At 45.5% G+C, this 19,244-nt stretch overlaps 1 protein-coding gene across 2 annotated transcripts in view; it reads right to left on the minus strand.

Moving 5' to 3' along the window:
• LOC138663473 (zinc finger protein 182-like) overlaps nt 1–19,244 on the minus strand; it is a 62,359-nt gene that overhangs the window by 17,191 nt on the left and 25,924 nt on the right. For both annotated transcript variants that reach the window (XM_069749698.1, XM_069749696.1), the window contains one exon: nt 11,806–11,896. In XM_069749698.1, the coding sequence (XP_069605799.1) occupies nt 11,806–11,896 (91 nt within the window). The remainder of the gene's footprint in view (nt 1–11,805; nt 11,897–19,244) is intronic.

Below are 19,244 nucleotides of genomic sequence, written 5' to 3' on the forward strand. Positions count from 1 at the left end.
GCACTATAGGAACTTCCGATTCCGGTATCCGATATCTTAAAAATATCGGAACTCAGTGTAGGAAATCCGACACAGCGAATATCGGCCGATACCCGATATTTACAGTATCGGATTGCTCAACACTAGTTACAAGTGCTGCTGGCATCAGCTGTGTCAGTCAGCCATCTTGTTATAAAGTAGAAAAAAAACTAGATAAGGTTAGGGTTAGTGCTATAGTTAGGGATAGTGTTGGGGCTAAAGTTAGGGTTACTGTTAGGCTAAAGTTAGGGTTAGGCTAAAGAATTAGGCTTTTCTCAGTTCTCTCCCCAATAATTTGGTCACATCAGTTTTCTATTTCCAGAAAAAAATAAAAACGAATAAAATGGCCCGTCAGTATTATAGTGCAGAGGAGGCTTATGCACTTTTATTTTCTGACAGTGAAGAAAGTGCAGTGTCAGATGGCGATGTGGATTTCGAGGGCTTTAGTAGCAGCGACAGTGATAGCTCAGAAATGAGCAGCAATTCTGGTCCATCCTCGCACACAAGGACCAGTACAACAAGAAGGACAAATAGCGCTTCTGGAGAAATGTCTCCAACTCAAGGAACAATGCCCAGTACTAGCGCTGTCCCTAGTGCTTGTGAATTGGTGCACATCAATGTCCATGGGGCTTTGCCTCTTGATGTAGCATTTCCCAGATGAGAGGCTTCAGATTTGGCTACTCCAATCATCCCTAATATTAATGCCATTCCTGATATAAATGTGGAGGTGGAAAATTTTGGATCAGTTAATTTTTTTTAATTTGTTTCTGACAGATAGCTTGCTAGAGCATATTGTCTTACAAACAAATGTACCGTATATGCGTCCTAATTAATCAGCCAGAATCCATGATCCTATTATGCTAGGTCAAATTTATGGACACCAACTAATGTTCTAGAAATGAAAAAAAAAAATTTAGTACTTACATTCGCTACTGGGCTTGTTAAAAAATGAGCATTCGGTCCTATTGGTCCAACCACCCTGTTCAAGCCACCCCAATGTTTTCTGCCATTCTTCTTAGGACCAGTTATGAGATTTCAGCTTTACACCCCAACAGAAAACATTTCCATTGAGGAGTCCCTTGTAAAATTCAAAAGAAGTCTGCACCTCAAGAAATTTATTCGTTCGTAAAGGGCAAGGTTCAGAATAAAGCTCTATAAAATGTGCAAGAGTTCAACCGGATACACATCAGCTTTTCGCATTTATGAGGGAAAGATAGCCAACTAAACCCACCAGGATACCCTACTTATCTGGGGACATGTAGAAAAAACGTTTGGGAGCTGAGAACTCCATTTTTACAAAAAGGCTACAATCTGTATGTTGACAAGTACTACACCAGCATACCCCTATTTAAACGTCTGGTTGAACATAACATGGGGGCTTGTGGGACCATTCACAAAAACCGTCAGGGGTTTCCACAATCACTGGTCAACGAAAAGTTCCGAAAGGGGCAGTCAGAGGCTTTACGCAAGGGAAAGATGCTTGCCCTTAAGTATAAGGATAACAAAGATATTTTTATCCTGAGCTCGATCCACACAGATGCCACAAGGACCACAGCAGACCAACAGGGATCCACTACTCCAAAACCTGTGTCATTGACTACAACAAATATATGGGGGGTGTGGACCTTGCAGACCAGGTTCTACAGCCATACCAGGTATCATGAAAATCATATATCTGGTATAAAAAGTTAGCCATTTATTTGTTTCAGGTGGCCACATATTCTTTTGTGTTATACAAAAAGGCCGGAAATGCAGATACTTTCCTTGATTATCAGGATAAGGAGATTGAAAATCTTGTTTTTGAAAATGTCCCCACCAATCCTTTAGAATCTGAAGAGGTCAGAAGACTCACTGAGCTACATTTTATTGCACTCATTCTAGCAACTGAAACAATAAAGAACCCCAGAGAAGATGTCGTGTATGTTCCAAGAGAGGAATGAGGCATGATACCCACTATTATTGCCCACAGTGCCCATCATTGCCAGCCTAATGCCTCCATGACTGATTTAAAATCTTCAACACAGAACCACATTTTTAAATTGTTTTGACATTCAAGCATTTGGTTTATTTAGTGACAGACACATTTGAGTAGAGCTGACTTAACAATTTCCGGGGGTAGGTGGGGGGATGTCTCCGGAGATACAAGCTGGGCACAATATATTGGGTACTACAATGATATATTTGCAATTTTTGCTCTAAAATTTCCACTACGTGTTTCAGGAAATCATCCATGTAGTGAAAATGGTCACTATATCCATAGATGAATTCCCAGAGGGGTGTCATTTCCAAAATGGGGTCACTTTAGGAGGGATTCTGTTGTTCTGGCACTTTGCGGCTCTCCAAACTGCCATAACAGCAGAACCCCCCCTGAAGTGACCCCACTTTGGAAATAACACCCCTCTGCGAATTGGAAATGACACCCCTCTGTGAATTCATCTATGGCTGTAGTGACCATTTACCTATCTACCCATTTTCCAATGTAAAATCTTGGGTTAAAGCAACATTTTAGTGGTTAAAATGTTATTAATTTTTCTTCACTGCCCAATGGTATAATTTTCTATGGATCAGCTGTGATGTCAGTATGGTCACTGCACCACTAGAAGAATTCATTCAGGAAAGTATTTTGTAAAATGCAGTCACTTTTGGGGGCTTATGCTGTTCTGGCACCTCAGGGGCTCTGACAATGTGACATGTCACCACAAACAATTGCAGCTAAATCTGCTCTCCAATATGGCGCTCCTTCCCCTTCCGAGCTCTGCCATGTGCCCAAACAGTAGTATTCTCCCACATATGGGGTATCTGCTTGCTCAGGAGAAATTGCCAAACAAAATATATATAGTCCATTTTCTCCTGTTACCCTTGTGAAAAAAATTAGGTCTAAATCAAAATTAACCCCTCTCTGACCTTAGACGTACTATCCCGTCGAGGTGCCCTGGGCCTATCTGACCCTCGACGGGATAGTATGTCATAACGATCGGCCACGCTCACGGGGGGAGCGTGGCCGATCGCGGCCGGGTGTCAGCTGCCTATCGCAGCTGACATCTGGCACTATGTGCCAGGAGCGGTCACGGACCGCCCCCGGCACATTAACCCCCGGCACACCGCGATCAAACATGATCGCAGTGTGCCGGCGGTACAGGGAAACGTCGCGCAGGGAGGGGGCTCCCTGCGGGCTTCCCTGAGCCCCCCGCAGCAACGCGATGTGATCGCGTTGCTGCGAGGGTCTCCCTACCTCCCTCCCTGCTCCAGGCCCGGAGGGAGGTGGCTTCACAGAGCCTGCTTAGAGCAGGCACTGTGAAGCCTGCAGTGCTCTAAGTCAGATCGGTGATCTGACAGAGTGCTGTGCAAACTGTCAGATCACCAATGTGATGTCCCCCCCTGGGACAAAGTAAAAAAGTTAAAAAAAAAATTTCCAAATGTGTAAAAAAAATAAATATATATATTCCTAAATAATGAAAAAAAAATATTCCCATAAATACATTTTTTTTAATCTAAATAAAAAAAAAACAATAAAAGTACACATATTTAGTATAGCCGCGTCCGTAACGGCCCGACCTATAAAACTGTCCCACTAGTTAACCACTTCAGTAAACACCGTAAGGAAAAAAAAAAAAAAGAGGCAAAAAACGCTTTATGTTTCTCCGTCGAACATAAAGTGGAATAACACGCGATCAAAAAGACAGATATAAATAACCATGGTACCGCTGAAAACGTCATCTTGTCCCACAAAAAACGAGCCACCATACAGCATGATCAGCAAAAAAATAAAAAAGTTATAGTCCTCAGAATAAAGCGATGCCAAAATAATTATTTTTTCTATAAAATAGTTTTTATCGTATAAAAGTGCCAAAACATAAAAAAATAATATAAATGAGGTATCGCTGTAATCGTACTGACCCGAAGAATAAAACTGCTTTATCAATTTTACCAAACGCGGAATGGTATAAACGCCTCCCCCAAAAGAAATTCATGAATAGCTGGTTTTCGGTCATTCTGCCTCACAAAAATCGGAATAAAAAGCGATCAAAAAATGTCACGTGCCCGAAAATGTTACCAATAAAAACGTCAACTCGTCCCACAAAAAACAAAACCTCACATGACTCTGTGGACCAAAATATGGAAAAATTATAGCTCTGAAAATGTGGTAACGCAAAAAATATTTTTTGCAATAAAAAGCGTCTTTCAGTGTGTGACGGCTGCCAATCATAAAAATCCGCTAAAAAACCCGCTATAAAAGTAAATCAAACCCCCCTTCATCACCCCCTTAGTTAGGGAAAAATTAAAAAAATTTATTTATTTCCATTTTCCCATTAGGGTTAGGGCTAGGGTTAGGGCTAAAGTTAGGGTTGGGGCTAAAGTTAGGGTTTGGATTACATTTACGGTTGGGAGTAGGGTTGGGATTAGGGTTAGGGGTGTGTCTGGGTTAGAGGTGTGGTTAGGGTTACCGTTGGGATTATGGTTAGGGGTGTGTTTGCATTAGGGTTTCAGTTATAATTGGGGGGTTTCCACTGTTTAGGCACATCAGGGGCTCTCCAAACGCGACATGGCGTCCGATCTCAATTCCAGTCAATGTGGGTTTACCCCCACATATGGGGTATCGGCGTACTCGGGACAAATTGTACAACAACTTTTGGGGTCCATTTTCTCCTGTTACCCTTGGTAAAATAAAACAAATTGGAGTTGAAGTAAATTTTTTGTGAAAAAAAGTTAAATGTTCATCTTTATTTAAACATTCCAAAAATTCCTGTGAAGCACCAGAAGGGTTAATAAACTTCTTGAATATGGTTTTGAGCACCTTGAGGGGTGCAGTTTTTAGAATGGTGTCACACTTGGGTATTTTCTATCATATAGACCCCTCAAAATGACTTCAAATGAGATGTGGTCCCTAAAAAAAAATGGTGTTGTAAAAATGAGAAATTGCTGGTCAACTTTTAACCCTTATAACTCCCTAACAAAAAAAAATTTTGGTTCCAAAATTGTGCTGATGTAAAGTAGACAGGTGGGAAATGTTACTTATTAAGTATTTTGTGTGACATATCTCTGTGATTTAATTGCACAAAAATTCAAAGTTGGAAAATTTCGAAATTTTCAAAATTTTCGCCAAATTTCCATTTTTTTCACAAATAAACACAGGTATTATCAGAGAAATTTTACCACTATCATGAAGTACAATATGTCACGAGAAAACAATGTCAGAATCACCAGAATCCGTTGAAGCGTTCCAGAGTTATAACCTCATAAAGGGACAGTGGTCAGAATTGTAAAAATTGGCCTGGTCATTGACGTGCAAACCACCCTTGGGGGTAAAGGGGTTAAAGAAAAGTAAATGTTTATTTTTTCCTTCCACATTCCATTCATTCCTGTGAAGCACCTTTAGGGTTAATAAGCTTCTTGAAAGGGGTTTTGAGCACCATGAGGGGTGCAGTTTTTAGAATGGTGTCACTTTTGGGTATTTTCTATCATATTGACTCCCCCAAACTCACTTCAAATGTGAAGTGGTCCCTAAATAAAATGGTTTTGTAAATTTTGTTGTAAAAATAAGAAATCGCTGGTCAACTTTTAACCCTTACAACATCCTAACAAAAAAAAAAAAATTCCAAAATTGTGCTGATGTAAAGTAGACATATGGGAAATGTTATATATTAGCTATTTTGACTGATTTTAGAGCATAAAAATCAAACTTTTGAAAATTGTGAAATTTAACAAATAAAGGCAAGTTATATCAGAGACACTTTACCACCATCATAAAGAAAAATATGTCTAAAGAAAAACAAACAATCTCAGAATCACCAGGATTTGTTGAAGCGTTTTAGAGTTATGACCTCAAAGTGACACTGGCCAGAATTGAAATATTTGGCCCGGTCATTAAGGCAAAAACAGGCTCTGGAGTTAAAGGGTTAATATTTTGCTGCACAACCTTTTGAGGAAAACAAACGATTCCTGTAACTGTCAATGAGACTTCTGCACCTCTCGACAGGTATTTTGCCCACTCCTCAAGAGCAAACTACTCCAGTTGTCTCGTGTTTGGAGGTTGCCTTTTCCAGACGGCATGTTTCAGCTCTTTCCAAAGATGCTCACTAGGATTTAGGTCAGGGCTCATAGAAGGCCACTTCAGAATAGTCCAATGTTTTCCTCTTAGCCATTCTTCGGTGATTTTAGCTGTGTGCTTTGGGTCATTATCCTGTTGCAAGACCCATGACCTGTGACTGAGACCAAGCTTTCTGACACTATTCACCACATTTCTCTCTAGAATCCCTTGATAGTCTTGAGATTTCATTGTACACTGCACAGATTCTAGACACCCTGTACTAGATGCAGCAAAGCAGCCCCAAAACAAAAACAGAGCGTCCTCCATGTTTCACAGTAGGGACAGTGTTCTTTTCTTGATATGCTACGTTTTTCCCTCTGTGAACATAGAGCTGATGTGCCTTGCCAAAATGTTCCATTTTGGCCTCTTCTGTTCATAGGGCATTCTCCCAGAAGCTTTGTGACTTGTCAACATGTAGCTTGTTTTTTTTTTTGTTTTTTTCCTAATTTTTGGAGGATCTCTGAATCCTCTTTTTGTGCTTTTGCTGTTTAGAGATAGAAACATGTAGCTTGGCAGATTCCAGTCTGGCTTTTTTTTATGATTTTTTTTTTAAACAATGTCTCCCATGAAGTCCACTTTGGCTCATACAACGACGCTTGGTGCAATCTGACAATGATGTTCCTTGAGCTTGAAGTTCACCTTTAATCTGTTTAGAAGTTTTTCTGGGCTCTTTTGTTATCATTTGTTATCTGTCTCTTTGATTTGTCATTTATCGGTCTCTTTGATTTGTCACCAATTTACTCCTGTGGCCAAGTCCAGGGAGATTGGCTACAGTCCCATGGATCTTACATTTCTGAATAATATGTGGAACTGTAGTCACAGGAACAACAAGTTGCTTGGAGATGGTCGTATAACTTTTACCTGTAACATGTTTGTCTATAATCTTCTTTCTAAGCTCCTGAGACAACTCTTTCCTTCGCTTCCTCTGGTCCATGTTGAGTGTGATACACAACATGTCACCAAACGGAACAGTGAGTACCTGTAGCCCTATATATAGGCCACTCACTGATTCCAAGATTGTAGACACCTGTTATGCTAATTACTGGACACACTGCGATTTAACATGTACCTTTTGTCACATTATTGTAAGGTATACCATCATTTCTCTCCAGGCCTATTTCATGAGTTTTATTTTTTGAAAAATTCTGTGGAAGCATGGTTGAAAAGCAATGTCTGACTTTCATTTGTTAATTTTCCTAGATCTTTTATTTCTTATTACTTTTGTCAGATTCAAGTTATTTCTGTCACCATTGTGGGTTTTTCTGTCATTAACCCCTTCATGACCTTGGGATTTTTCATTTTTCCGTGTTCGTTTTTCGCTCCCTTCCTTCCCAGAGCCATAACTTTTTTATTTTTCCGTCAATTTGGCCATGTGAGGGCTTATTTTTTGCGGGACGAGTTATACTTTTGAACGACATCATTGGTTTTAGCATGTCGTGTACTAGAAAACGGGAAAAAAATTCCAAGTGCGGTGAAATTGCAAAAAAAGTGCAGTCCCACACTTGTTTTTTGTTTGGCTTTTTTGCTAGGTTCACTAAATGCTAAAACTGACCTGCCATTATGATTCTCCAGGTCAATACGAGTTCATAGACACCTAAAATGACTAGGTTACTTTTTATCTAAGTGGTGAAAAAAAATTCCAAACTTTGCTAAAAAAAAAAAAAAAAAAAAAAAATTGCGCCATTTTCCGATACCCGTAGCGTCTCCATTTTTCGTGATCTGGGGTCGGGTGAGGGCTTATTTTTTGCGTGCCGAGATGACGTTTTTAATGATAGCATTTCGGTGCAGATACGTTCTTTTGATCGCCCGTTATTGCATTTTAAAAAAAAACGTAATTCTGGCGTTTTGAATTTTTTTCCCGCTACGCCGTTTAGCAATCAGGTTAATGCTTTTTTTTAGTTGATAGATCGGGCGATTCTGAGCGCGGCGATACCAAATATGCGTAGATTTTATATTTTTTTTATTGATTTATTTTGATTGGGGCGAAAGGGGGGTGATTTAAACTTATTTTTTTTATTTTTTTCACATTTTTTTTTTACTTTTTTTTTTTACTTTTGCCATGCTTCAATAGCCTCCATTGGAGGCTAGAAGCAGGCACAACCCGATCGCCTCTGCTACATAGCAGCGATCTGCTGATCGCTGCTATGTAGCAGAATTGCACGTGTGCTGTGAGCGCCGACCACAGGGTGGCGCTCACAGCGACGTGCGATCAGTAACCATAGAGGTCTCAAGGACCTCTATGGCTACAATGGAGACGCATCGCCGACCCCCGATCATGTGACGGGAGTCGGCGATGACGTCATTTCCGGCCGCCCGGCCGGAAGCGGTAGTTAAATGCCGCTGTCTGCGTTTGACAGCGGCATTTAACTAGTTAATAGGTGCGGGCAGATCGCGATTCTGCCCGCACCTATTACGGGCACATGTCAGCTGTTCAAAACAGCTGACATGTCCCGGCTTTGATGCGGGCTCACCGCGGAGCCCTGCATCAAAGCAGGGGATCTGACCTTGGACGTACTATCCCGTCCAAGGTCAGAAAGGGGTTAAACAAGGGATACCAACAATTTTTACCACATATGTATAGATTATAACCCTCTATGAATTAATTTATAAGATGGAATCAATTTATGGGGATTTCAACCCTTCTGGTTTTCTGTCATTTAGTCATATTAGGGCTTCTGCACATGGTGTGTACAATCTCCTCTGGGATCTGTTCCTGCTGTCCAGCTGGAGTAATCTGCTCCCTTCTTCAGCCAATTGGAAAGTACCACACCCTACTAAAGCTAAAAGCACATGGAAGGAATCTTCCAGAAACAGCGTTCTTCTCCTCTGGTTCAGTCCTCTGTGCTCAGCTTGCGGCTTGTGTATTTGTTTCCTGTTGTGACCATGGCCTGTTTACTGACCTCACTGTGTGCAAAATTATTAGGCAAGTTGTATTTTGATCACATGATACTTTTTCTACATGTCCTACTCCAAGCTGTTCAGGCTTGAGAGCCAACTACCAATTAAGTAAATCAGGTGATGTGCATCTCTGTAATGAGGAGGAGTGTTGTCTAATGACATCAAAACCCTATATAAGGTGTTCTTAATTATTAGGCAACTTTATTTCCTTTGGCAAAATGGGTCAGAAGAGAGATTTGACGGGCTCTGAAAAGTCCAAAATTGTGAGATGTCTTGCAGAGGGATGCAGCAGTCTTGAATTTGCCAAACTTTTGAAGCGTGATCACCGAACAATCAAGCGTTTCATGGCAAATAGCCAACAGGGTCGCAAGAAGCTCGTTGGCTAAAAAGGTGCAAAATAACTGCCCATGAATTGAGGAAATTCAAGCGTGAAGCTGCGAAGATGCCATTTGCCACCAGTTTTGCCATATTTCAGAGCTGCAACGTTACTGGAGTAACAAAAGGCAAAAGGTGTGCGATACTCAGGGACGTGGCCAAGGTAAGGAAGGCTGAAAAACAATCACCTCTGAACAAGAAACATAATCTAAAACGTCAAGACTGGGCAGCCTTCCCGCGGCCCCTCCAATGCTCGTGATGCTGCAGGCTTCCCGATGCTCGCTTTCCCAGTAATGTATTGTGAAATGACCCGATGACGTAGCGGTCTCGCAAGACGCTACGTCATCACAGGTCATTGTCTCGCAATGCATCACTGAGAACGGAGCATCGCTTCGGGGGGGCCGTGGGAAGGCAAGAATATCACGATTTTTAATTATTTTTATCATGGGTTGTGTTGTGTATGTGTATTCGCAGCGAAAAACCGCGGCGAAGATGCATACACAACGTGCACATAGCCTTCGAGGATTCACTGGAACAGTCAAAAAACGGCTCCAGTGCATCAGTTTTTTACAATCAGCACATGATCCATCTGTTCAACATTTTGATGGATTGTGACTGATTGTAAAAAAACGGAGTGAAAGATGCCTAACCTCCAAACACTGTCAGGTCGGTGCCATTATACTGATTACACTGATACCTGGTGATGAAATCCGTCTTGTGGTTGTTGTTTAATCTGTATTTGTAGTTTTCAGTTAATGAGATTCTCGTGCCCTGGGGAGGGGCTGAGGGCGGGGCTTTGGGTGGCCTGTGGGCGGGGTTTTATGTGGTGCTCTGATTACATATTCATCTGTATTGGCTTATGACAGGTAGCTGATCGCTAACTTACTTGCCCCCATTTTTATATAATACATATAATAGCATTGATATTATTGTTGATAATGCATATAATATTGTGGCTATTGGGAGGCTTAGAAAAAAATACATCCAGCAAAATGACACCAGCGGCGCCTGTCTAGTAACATCTATAAGTAAGAGATCGATGCTACTGGACAGGCGCCGCTGGTGTTATTTTGCTGGATGTAATTTTTTTTTCGAAGCCTCCCAATTGCCACAATATTATAGGCATTATCAACAATAATCATCAATGCTATTATATGTATTATGTAAAAATGGGGGCAGGTCAGTGAGCGATCAGCTACCTGTCATAGGCCAATACAAATGCATATGTACTCAGAGCACCACATAAAGCCCCACATCAGAGCACCAAATAAAGCCCCGCCCACAGCTCCGCCCCAGAGCATGAGAATCTCATTAACTGAAAACTACAAATACAGATTAAACAACAGTAAACCAGAGTTGCATTCATTTATGGTGGACCATTGGAGCTACTATGAATCCTGACCAGAAGATTAGAGAAAATAATATTGTTCCCCATTTCAAGAGAGATTGTGCAGTAATCTGAATTTCTTAGCATCAAAAACAATGTAATGAGGTGGGGTGAATCCATGAAACCAGGGCTCGAGCCAACACATCTCCTGCAGGCGGGAATAAATGTATATTACAGCGATCAGCCACACACAGCTCAGAAATATATCATGGCACAGGTGTGATGTGTTTTATGTAGATCAGAGGTGTCAAACTGCATTTCTCAAGGTCGTAAACAGGTCATGTTTTCAGGATTTCCTTGTACTGCACAGGTGATAATTTAATCACCTACACACATAATGATTACAGCACCTTGTGCAATGCTAAGGAAATCCTGAAAACATGACCTGTTTACAGCCCTTGAGGAATGCAGTTTGACACCTCTGATGTAGATTATCACAATCCTCCATGAAGTTAGTCGGTTTTAATACAAATTGAAAAGTCAGGATAAAAGGAAACTCTTATTGTACAGAAATTCACACTTGGCCTCACTGCACATTTAATGTTGTCGATCATATAAGAGGGAAGATTGGCCAGAAAGACTGGACCTGGTCTTGTAGGGACCATATCATCACATTCAGCAGCACAGAAGGGAGAGACGGTAGATTCATCTGATAAGATCTCAGGGTTCTAGGAAGCCAACAGCATTATTACCCTCCGCTTTCTCTTACAGGCCCATAATATTTTTCTTCAAGTGATTTTCTATCTTGTCAGCACATTCTACGTACGCTGTCATTTGGCTTTGTAGTTCACAGATCTGGGCAGGTAACAGCGTCTCCTAAACCCAGGGGGTAGGTGGATCTACCAGATTGTAAGTTCTATAGAAAAGGGCTTTCAATGACCAAAGTTATGTGAACACTTTTGGGTGGAGGAGAATGTTGTGGTCTAGAGGTAAAATGGTGATCATGGTAATATGGCCGGACTACACCACCGATAAAGCAGCCACAGCCGGTAACTGAGAAGAATCTGTGACTTCCCTGCATTTAGTGGTTGCTACTCACCTGGGTAGTCATATGTAGGAATCTCCTCTTTACATCGCTCATCACCCCTCACATATGTCTCTGTAGTATTAATATGGGTCAGATCTTCACCCTGAAACAAATATTGTAAAAGTCACAGACAGAAGGAGAAGTCACATCTATGATCAGCTGTAATCCTGCCATATCCACCGTTCTTATTACACAAGTATAAAACATATAATACTGGTGGATAAAACAAAACTGAGCACAAGACCTCTTTGTATACCAGACCAATGCCCTAACCCCATAACTTCCCTCTCCAAAATCATTGAAGGGGAGCTTGCTCATCTTCTCTCCAAATCACACCTCACCACTTGTGCCATTGACCCCATCCCATCCCACCTCCTCCCCAACCTATCACTAACTTCTGGTAACTTCCCTTCCGCTTTCAAACATGCCACAATCACACCTATCCTCAAAAAGCCTTCCCTTGACCCAAAAGCTATCTCCCTATATCTTTGCTCCAATTTGCCTCCAAACTCCTTGAGCAGCACGTCCATGCTGAACTTTCCTCTCACTTTGCATCTAACTCTCTCTTCGACAACCTACAATTTGGCTTCAGTCCCTACCATTCCACTGAGACTGCCCTGACCAAAATTACTAAAGACTTACAGCCAAAGCTAACAGACAATTATCTATACTCCTCCTTCTAGACCTGTCCTCTGCCTTCGACACAGTTGACCACTGTCTCCTATTACAGATCCTCTCTTCCTTTGGTGTCAAAGACCTCGCCCTATCCTGGATCTCCTCATCCCTTACCAACCGCACATTTAGCGTTTCCTACTCCCCTACTACTTCTTCATCTCGCCCCCCTCTCTGTTGGTGTCCCTCAAGGCTCTGTCCTAGGGCCCTTACTCTTCTCAATCTATACACTCGGCCTGGGACAACTCAAATTCCCATAGCTTCCAGTACCACCTTCATGCTGATGACACTCAGATCTACCTCTCTGGCCCAGATGTCACCTCTCTGCTCTCCAGATTCCCGGAGTGTCTATCAGCCATATTCTCTTCCATCTCCTGTCGCTTCCTCAAGCTCAATGTGAACAAATCTGAACTAATTATCTTTCCTCCATCTCACATATCTTCTCTTTCTGATCTATCTATCTATCATAATATACATGAAATCACACTTTCCCCTGTCCCCAAAATCCGCTGCCTCGGAGTAACCCTTGACTCTGCCCTGTCCTTCAAACTGCACATCCAAGCTCTCGCCACCTCCAGCTCAAAAATATTTCCAGAATCTGTCCTTTCCTCAACCCTCACTTTACCAAAACGCTTGTGCATGCCCTAATCATCTCCCGCCTCGACTACTGCAACATCCTCTTCTGTGGCCTCCCTGCTAACACTCTCGCACCCCTCCAGTCCATCCTTAACTCTGCTGCCCGACTAATCTCTCTACTCGCTACACTCCTGCTTCCCCTCTTTGCAAATCCCTTCACTGGCTCCCAATTTACCAGCGTATCCAGTTTAAACTACTAACACTGACTTACAAAGCCATCCATAACCTTTCTCCTCCGTATATTTCCAAACTAATCTCTCAATATCTTCCCTCACGTAATCTCCGGTCCTCCCAAGACCTCCTTCTCTCATCCACGCTTATTCGCTCCACACTCAATCGCCTCCAAGACTTCTCCCGAATATCCCCCATCCTCTGGAATTCTGTGCCCCAACATGGCCGGTTATTCACCACATTTGGATCGTTCAAAAGAAACCTGAAAACCCACCTCTTCAAAGAAGCTTATGCAGCGCCCCAGAGACCTGGTCGTTGCAGTATAGCGCTAAGGGGAGCAGCGGTACGTCTGATGGCACTAAGGAGTTCTCCTGACCAGGTATCACTAGAACACATTACACTTCACACTCCAGCCACTAGGGGGAGAAAAAGGCTTTATTTATTGGGCCACTCCTCACACTGGTAAAACTAGGGGCTGGGGAGGAAGTTAGTCAGAAGCTGACTGGGTTGGAACCAGGCAACATCCTGTGGCAGGGGGTGTTGCAGGGAGAAGGCACAGGGGGGGGTCCCTGTCAGGCGTGGGAACCTGGCAGGTGCCTAGCGAACAGAACAGAACGGAACGGAACCGCGCCTGCACACCTTGCGGCGGTATCCTAAGAGAGAGGCACGAAGGGAAGGATATTGTGGAACAGTGTAAACAAGATCAGCACAAAGGAGAGCCAGTAAGAGTCGTGCCGAGAGAGGAAGGCAACATCTTACTGAGGCGCGTAGTCTGTGGCCGGATCATCGTAAGAGTAACTGACTTTAGGCCTTACTTCAAATTCCGCTGGACAGTTAATCATAGGTTGGCTGTCTACCTTCTACACCTACGAAGACATAGGGGGCAACATTGGGAGAGGGGCGTCTCTAGGGTCCCGGAAGACCTCCAAGCCTTCCCGTCAAACGGGTGGCGTCCTAGCCAAAATATACCTGGGGGACGTTAGAAACTAGCAACATCTGGAACCAAAGAACGAGAGAGAGAAAGAAAGCTGTAGAGAACGAACGAACGAGAGCAGCAGTTGTGAGGACTATTCCGAATGCTCAGCAGGGTAGGACTACAACACACAGGCGCTATTGGTAGGCAACGATTTCCATCTGCGAGGGAAACTCTGGATGTGCCCATCGGACCGGCCGGTCTCCGATAGCCCGGTTGAACGTGCTCTGGACTGAGTATATTGAAGCCTTCAGTAAAAAGGTAAAGAGACTGCAACCTTGTGTCCTCGTTATTGCCTGCACCTCACACCATCACCATCCACCTTACTGGGAAGCCCTGGGGATATACTTCACCTGTGGGAAGGTACACCAGCCAGCTGCCATTCCATCACCCCAGCGGACCCCACAGCAGCGTCGGTCACCCTGACCGAACACCACAGGTGGCGTCACGAACCCCTGACAGACTGTATTACCACCTTCATTGGACGCCCCTTAGCAGGGTCGCGGACCGGGTCTAGCCACTGTGACAGCCTCAGAACCGAACCAGAGAGGCCCGGTACCGAAACGCGTGGCCCTGTGTCTGGGGGGGCACTCCAACTTGGCGTCACGAACAGGATCGTACTTAAACCTGAAGAATTGGGTCATGTGTGCCTTGGAACTGTGATTGAGACGTTGGAATTGTGATTTACTGCAAGGACTGTGCATTGCTATTGGCGCAAGATTCCCGCCAAAACTGCCGCCATTGCTGCGCCACGAGGAGCGCCAGAGAAGAAGGGTGTGGAAGTGGGCGTAGCAGAACTGAAGGGCGCGAACGAAAATGGCCGCCCAGTCTAAATATTTCTGCACCGTGAGGACGTGTCCGTCAGCAGCCGAGATCCGCCTCCTGATTCTCAATGGGGGGCGGAGAAACAAGAAACGAAACCACCCACGAAGAAGAGAGCGGGAAAGAGACCAGGAAGCGACCCACGTGGAGGACGCCATGGCCAGTAGCTCAGACCCAGACTGCAGGGTGGAAGCAGAGGGCTCCCCCAGCTACCCGGACGAGCCTAGCAGCCAAACCTCCACCATTGGGACCGGTCTTCTGCAGAGTGAGATGGAGGATCTTACGGAACAGCTTCTCCAGTGGCGGCTGGAGGCCAAGGCCCCGTGCCAGGAGACGCCGGCGGAGGAACTCCCGACCCCGGATCCTCTGCCATCACCAGAGCCGACCGCAGGGGAGGAAGTCATCCCGACCAGTGAGTCTGCTGACCCCATCTCGCAGGCGAAGGACCTGTTAATTGGCCCCGTCGCAGCGCCTCCTCTCCCTGGGACCGATAGACTTCAGTGTCTCCCACAATGGGATCAGCCCACGGGCATGGAACACTTCCTTAAGGCCCCGATCTCGCCGCTTACCATGCCAGGCGAGGTCTATGCCGAGCGTACGGTGTGCCGATGGGTGAATCCGGGGTCGAACATTATGGGGTTTACCGGAGAGCAGACACAGGAGGGAGAGCGGGTCGAGGCCCTTAGCTGGGAGCAGTACCAGGCCCAGCTGGATCAGCGGTGGAAGGAGTCAGAGAAGCATCGCCAGGCCCAATGGGAGGCCCACTTCCGGCGAGACCTTGAGGTGAAGGAGCGGGCTCGCAAAGACCGTACCGCCCACCAGGCCCCGCGCAGGCAGGGCACCGTTGTCGAGTTCCGGCTCCATGGAGGATGGGGCTTTATTAAGGAGCCGGACATATATTCCGAGGTTTTTGTAAATAGAAGGGATGTAGAGTCCCATCTCAAAGAGGGCCACCCGGATCGGGACCTATACAAGGGGGACGAGGTCACCTACACCCGGCACTTCGGGGAGTGGGGTTGGTTCGCCTTGAATGTGCGGAAGCGGCCAGCCCCCATGATGTCATCCACTAAGGCGGCGGCGAAGTCGTCCCCCATAGCGAGGGTGCCCCCTTGTGACCGGACCACGACTGTCACCGAGACCACGGTGATGCTCCTCACGTGTACTGTTGTGGAAACTACTACCTGCACTGTGGACACTGTCGCGGTGGAGACCGAAAGCTCAGCCCCTGGGACTGTCAGTTCCTCGGGTGTTGCGAGATTCAGAACCGTCGCCACTCAGACCCCGGATTGGAGCCCAGAATCTCCTGTGACCACGCCGAGTGCCCGCGTGTACCCGGAGGGATGGCCCCACCCACTGTTGCCGGCGGAGTTGTCTCGGTCATCAGCATCGCAGCAATAAACCTCGAAGATCCGAAATATGTACATAGTTCACTGTGTTTCCTGCTGCTACCTTCAACCCTTTAGGGGTTAGAGAGAGAGTCCTCCCGAGAAATGTAGAAAGATGGTCGGCACAATGGCAGTAGGCTCAGCCAAGGAGCTAGGCGGTCCTGCATTGGTGAAGTTGGAACGGAAAGAAAGTTGAAATGTTGTAATAGTATTTTATGGTAGGCCTTTAGTGGGTTCAGTGTATACGCCCTTATAGGAAAAGTTAACTTATTGCTCATAGTTTGCACTTAGTAGAATACCCGGCTGGGTACTGAGAGTTATTTATAGTCAAAAATGTTATTTAAAAATATTTAATCTTGTTTTTGTTTGTAACGTTCAAGCGTCCTCACCGCCCATAAAGGGAAGCACCTTTTCTAATTACTTGTTCTTAGCATTCAAAAATTTTTGTATGTCTTTCACTGTATTATATTGTTGTTCTTCTTTCCCAGTCCAGGAGTACTGGATTTAACCGGGGGGGGATTGCAGTGCCCCAGAGACCTGGTCGTTGCAGTATAGCGCTCTGCCACTAAGGGGAGCAGCGGTATGTCTGATGGCACTAAGGAGTTCTCCTGACCAGGTATCACTAGAACACATTACACTTCCCACTCCGGCCACTAGGGGGAGAAAAAGGCTTTATTTATTGGGCCACTCCTCACACTGGTAAAACTAGGGGCTGGGGAGGAAGTTAGTCAGAAGCTGACTGGGTTGGAACCAGGCAACATCCCGTGGCAGGGGGTGTTGCAGGGAGAAGGCACAGGGGGGTCCCTGTCAGGCGTGGGAACCTGGCAGGTGCCTAGTGAACAGAACAGAACGTGACGGAACCGCGCCTGCACACCTTGCGGCGGTATCCTAAGAGAGAGACACAAAGGGAAGGATATTGTGGAACAGTGTAAACAAGATCAGCACAAAGGAGAGCCAGTAAGAGTCGTGCCGAGAGAGGAAGGCAACATCTTACTGAGGCGCGTAGTCGGTGGCCGGATCACCGTAGGAGTAACTGACTTCAGGCCTTACTTCAAATTCCGCTGGACAGTTAATCATAGGTTGGCTGTCTACCTTCTACACCTACGAAGACATAGGGGGCAACATTGGGAGAGGGGCGTCTGTTGTGAATTCTGTTGTCGAACTCCCTCCTGTGGTCGTGAATGGTACTTCGGCGAGTTCTGTCCATGGACTCCCTCTGGTGGCTGTGAGTGAAGCTGCTGCTTCTGAGGTTCCTTACACAGGTGACGTGGTTTATCCTTTGGATGGCTGCTCTATTTAACTCCACTCAGATCGTTACTCCATGCCAGCTGTCAATGTTCCTGTGCTGGTTCAGTTCGCTCTTGGATCTTACTGGAGACCTGTCTCTTCCTGCTAGAAGCTAAGTCCCCGTTTGTTATTTTCTGTTCATGGTTTTCTAGTCCAGCTTGCTTTCATGATTTTGTCTTGCTAGCTGGAAGCTCTGGGATGCAGGGTGGCGCCTCCGCACCGTGAGTCGGTGCGGGGGTCTTTTTGCACACTCTGCATGGTCTTTTGTAGTTTTTGTGCTGACCGCAAAGATACCTTTTCCTATCCTCTGTCTATTTAGTTAGTCTGGCCTCCCTTTGCTAAACCTGTTTCATTTCTGTGTTTGTGACTTTCATCTCAACTCACAGTTAATATTTGTGGGGGGCTGCCTTTTCCTTTGGGGAAATTTCTCTGAGGCAAGGTAGGCTTTATTTTCTATCTCTAGGGCTAGCTAGTTCTTAGGCTGTGCCGAGGCGTCTAGGCCTGTTAGGTACGCTCCATGGCCATTTCTAGTGTGTGTTATAGGATTAGGGATTGCGGTCAGCAAAGTTCCCACTTCCCAGAGCTTGTCCTGTGAGTTTAACCATCAGGTCATTCTTGGTGCTCCTAACCACCAGGTCATAACAGGCGTCTCTAGGGTCCCGGAAGACCTCCAAGCCTTCCCATCAAACGGGTGGCGTCCGAGCCAAAATATACCTGGGGGTTGTTAGAAACTAGCAACATCTGGAACCAAAGAACGAGAGAGAGAAAGAAAGCTGTAGAGAACGAACGAACGAGAGCAGCAGTTGTGAGGACTATTCCGAATGCTCAACAGGGTAGGACTACAACACACAGGCGCTATTGGTAGGCAACGATTTCCATCTGCGAGGGAAACTCTGGATGTGCCCATCGGACCGGCCGGTCTCCGATAGCCCGGTTGAACGTGCTCTGGACTGAGTATATTGAAGCCTTCAGTAAAAAGGTAAAGAGACTGCAACCTTGTGTCCTCGTTATTGCCTGCACCTCACACCATCACCATCCACATTACTGGGAAGCCCTGGGGACATACTTCACCTGTGGGAAGGTACACCAGCCAGCTGCCATTCCATCACCCCAGCGGACCCCACAGCAGCGTCGGTCACCCTGACCGAACACCACAGGTGGCGTCACGAACCCCTGACAGACTGTATTACCACCTTCATTGGACGCCCCTTAGCAGGGTCGCGGACCGAGTCTAGCCACCGTGACAGCCTCAGAACCGAACCAGAGAGGCCCGGTACCGAAACGCGTGGCCCTGTGTCTGGGGGCGCTCCACTTACAACCTGCAATGACCGCACAGCCACCTCAACACCATCGGAGCTACCGCAACCCCGACCTACTGTCTCCTTCCCCATAATCCTGTAGAATGTAAGCCTGCAAGGGCAGGGTCCTCTCCCCTCTGTACCAGTCTGTGATTGGTAGTTTGTTTACTGTAAGTGATATTTGTATTTTGACGTAACCCCTTCTCA

The sequence above is a fragment of the Ranitomeya imitator genome, chromosome 2 (genome assembly GCF_032444005.1).
Source record: "Ranitomeya imitator isolate aRanImi1 chromosome 2, aRanImi1.pri, whole genome shotgun sequence".
In the NCBI taxonomy this organism is placed as follows: domain Eukaryota; kingdom Metazoa; phylum Chordata; class Amphibia; order Anura; family Dendrobatidae; genus Ranitomeya; species Ranitomeya imitator.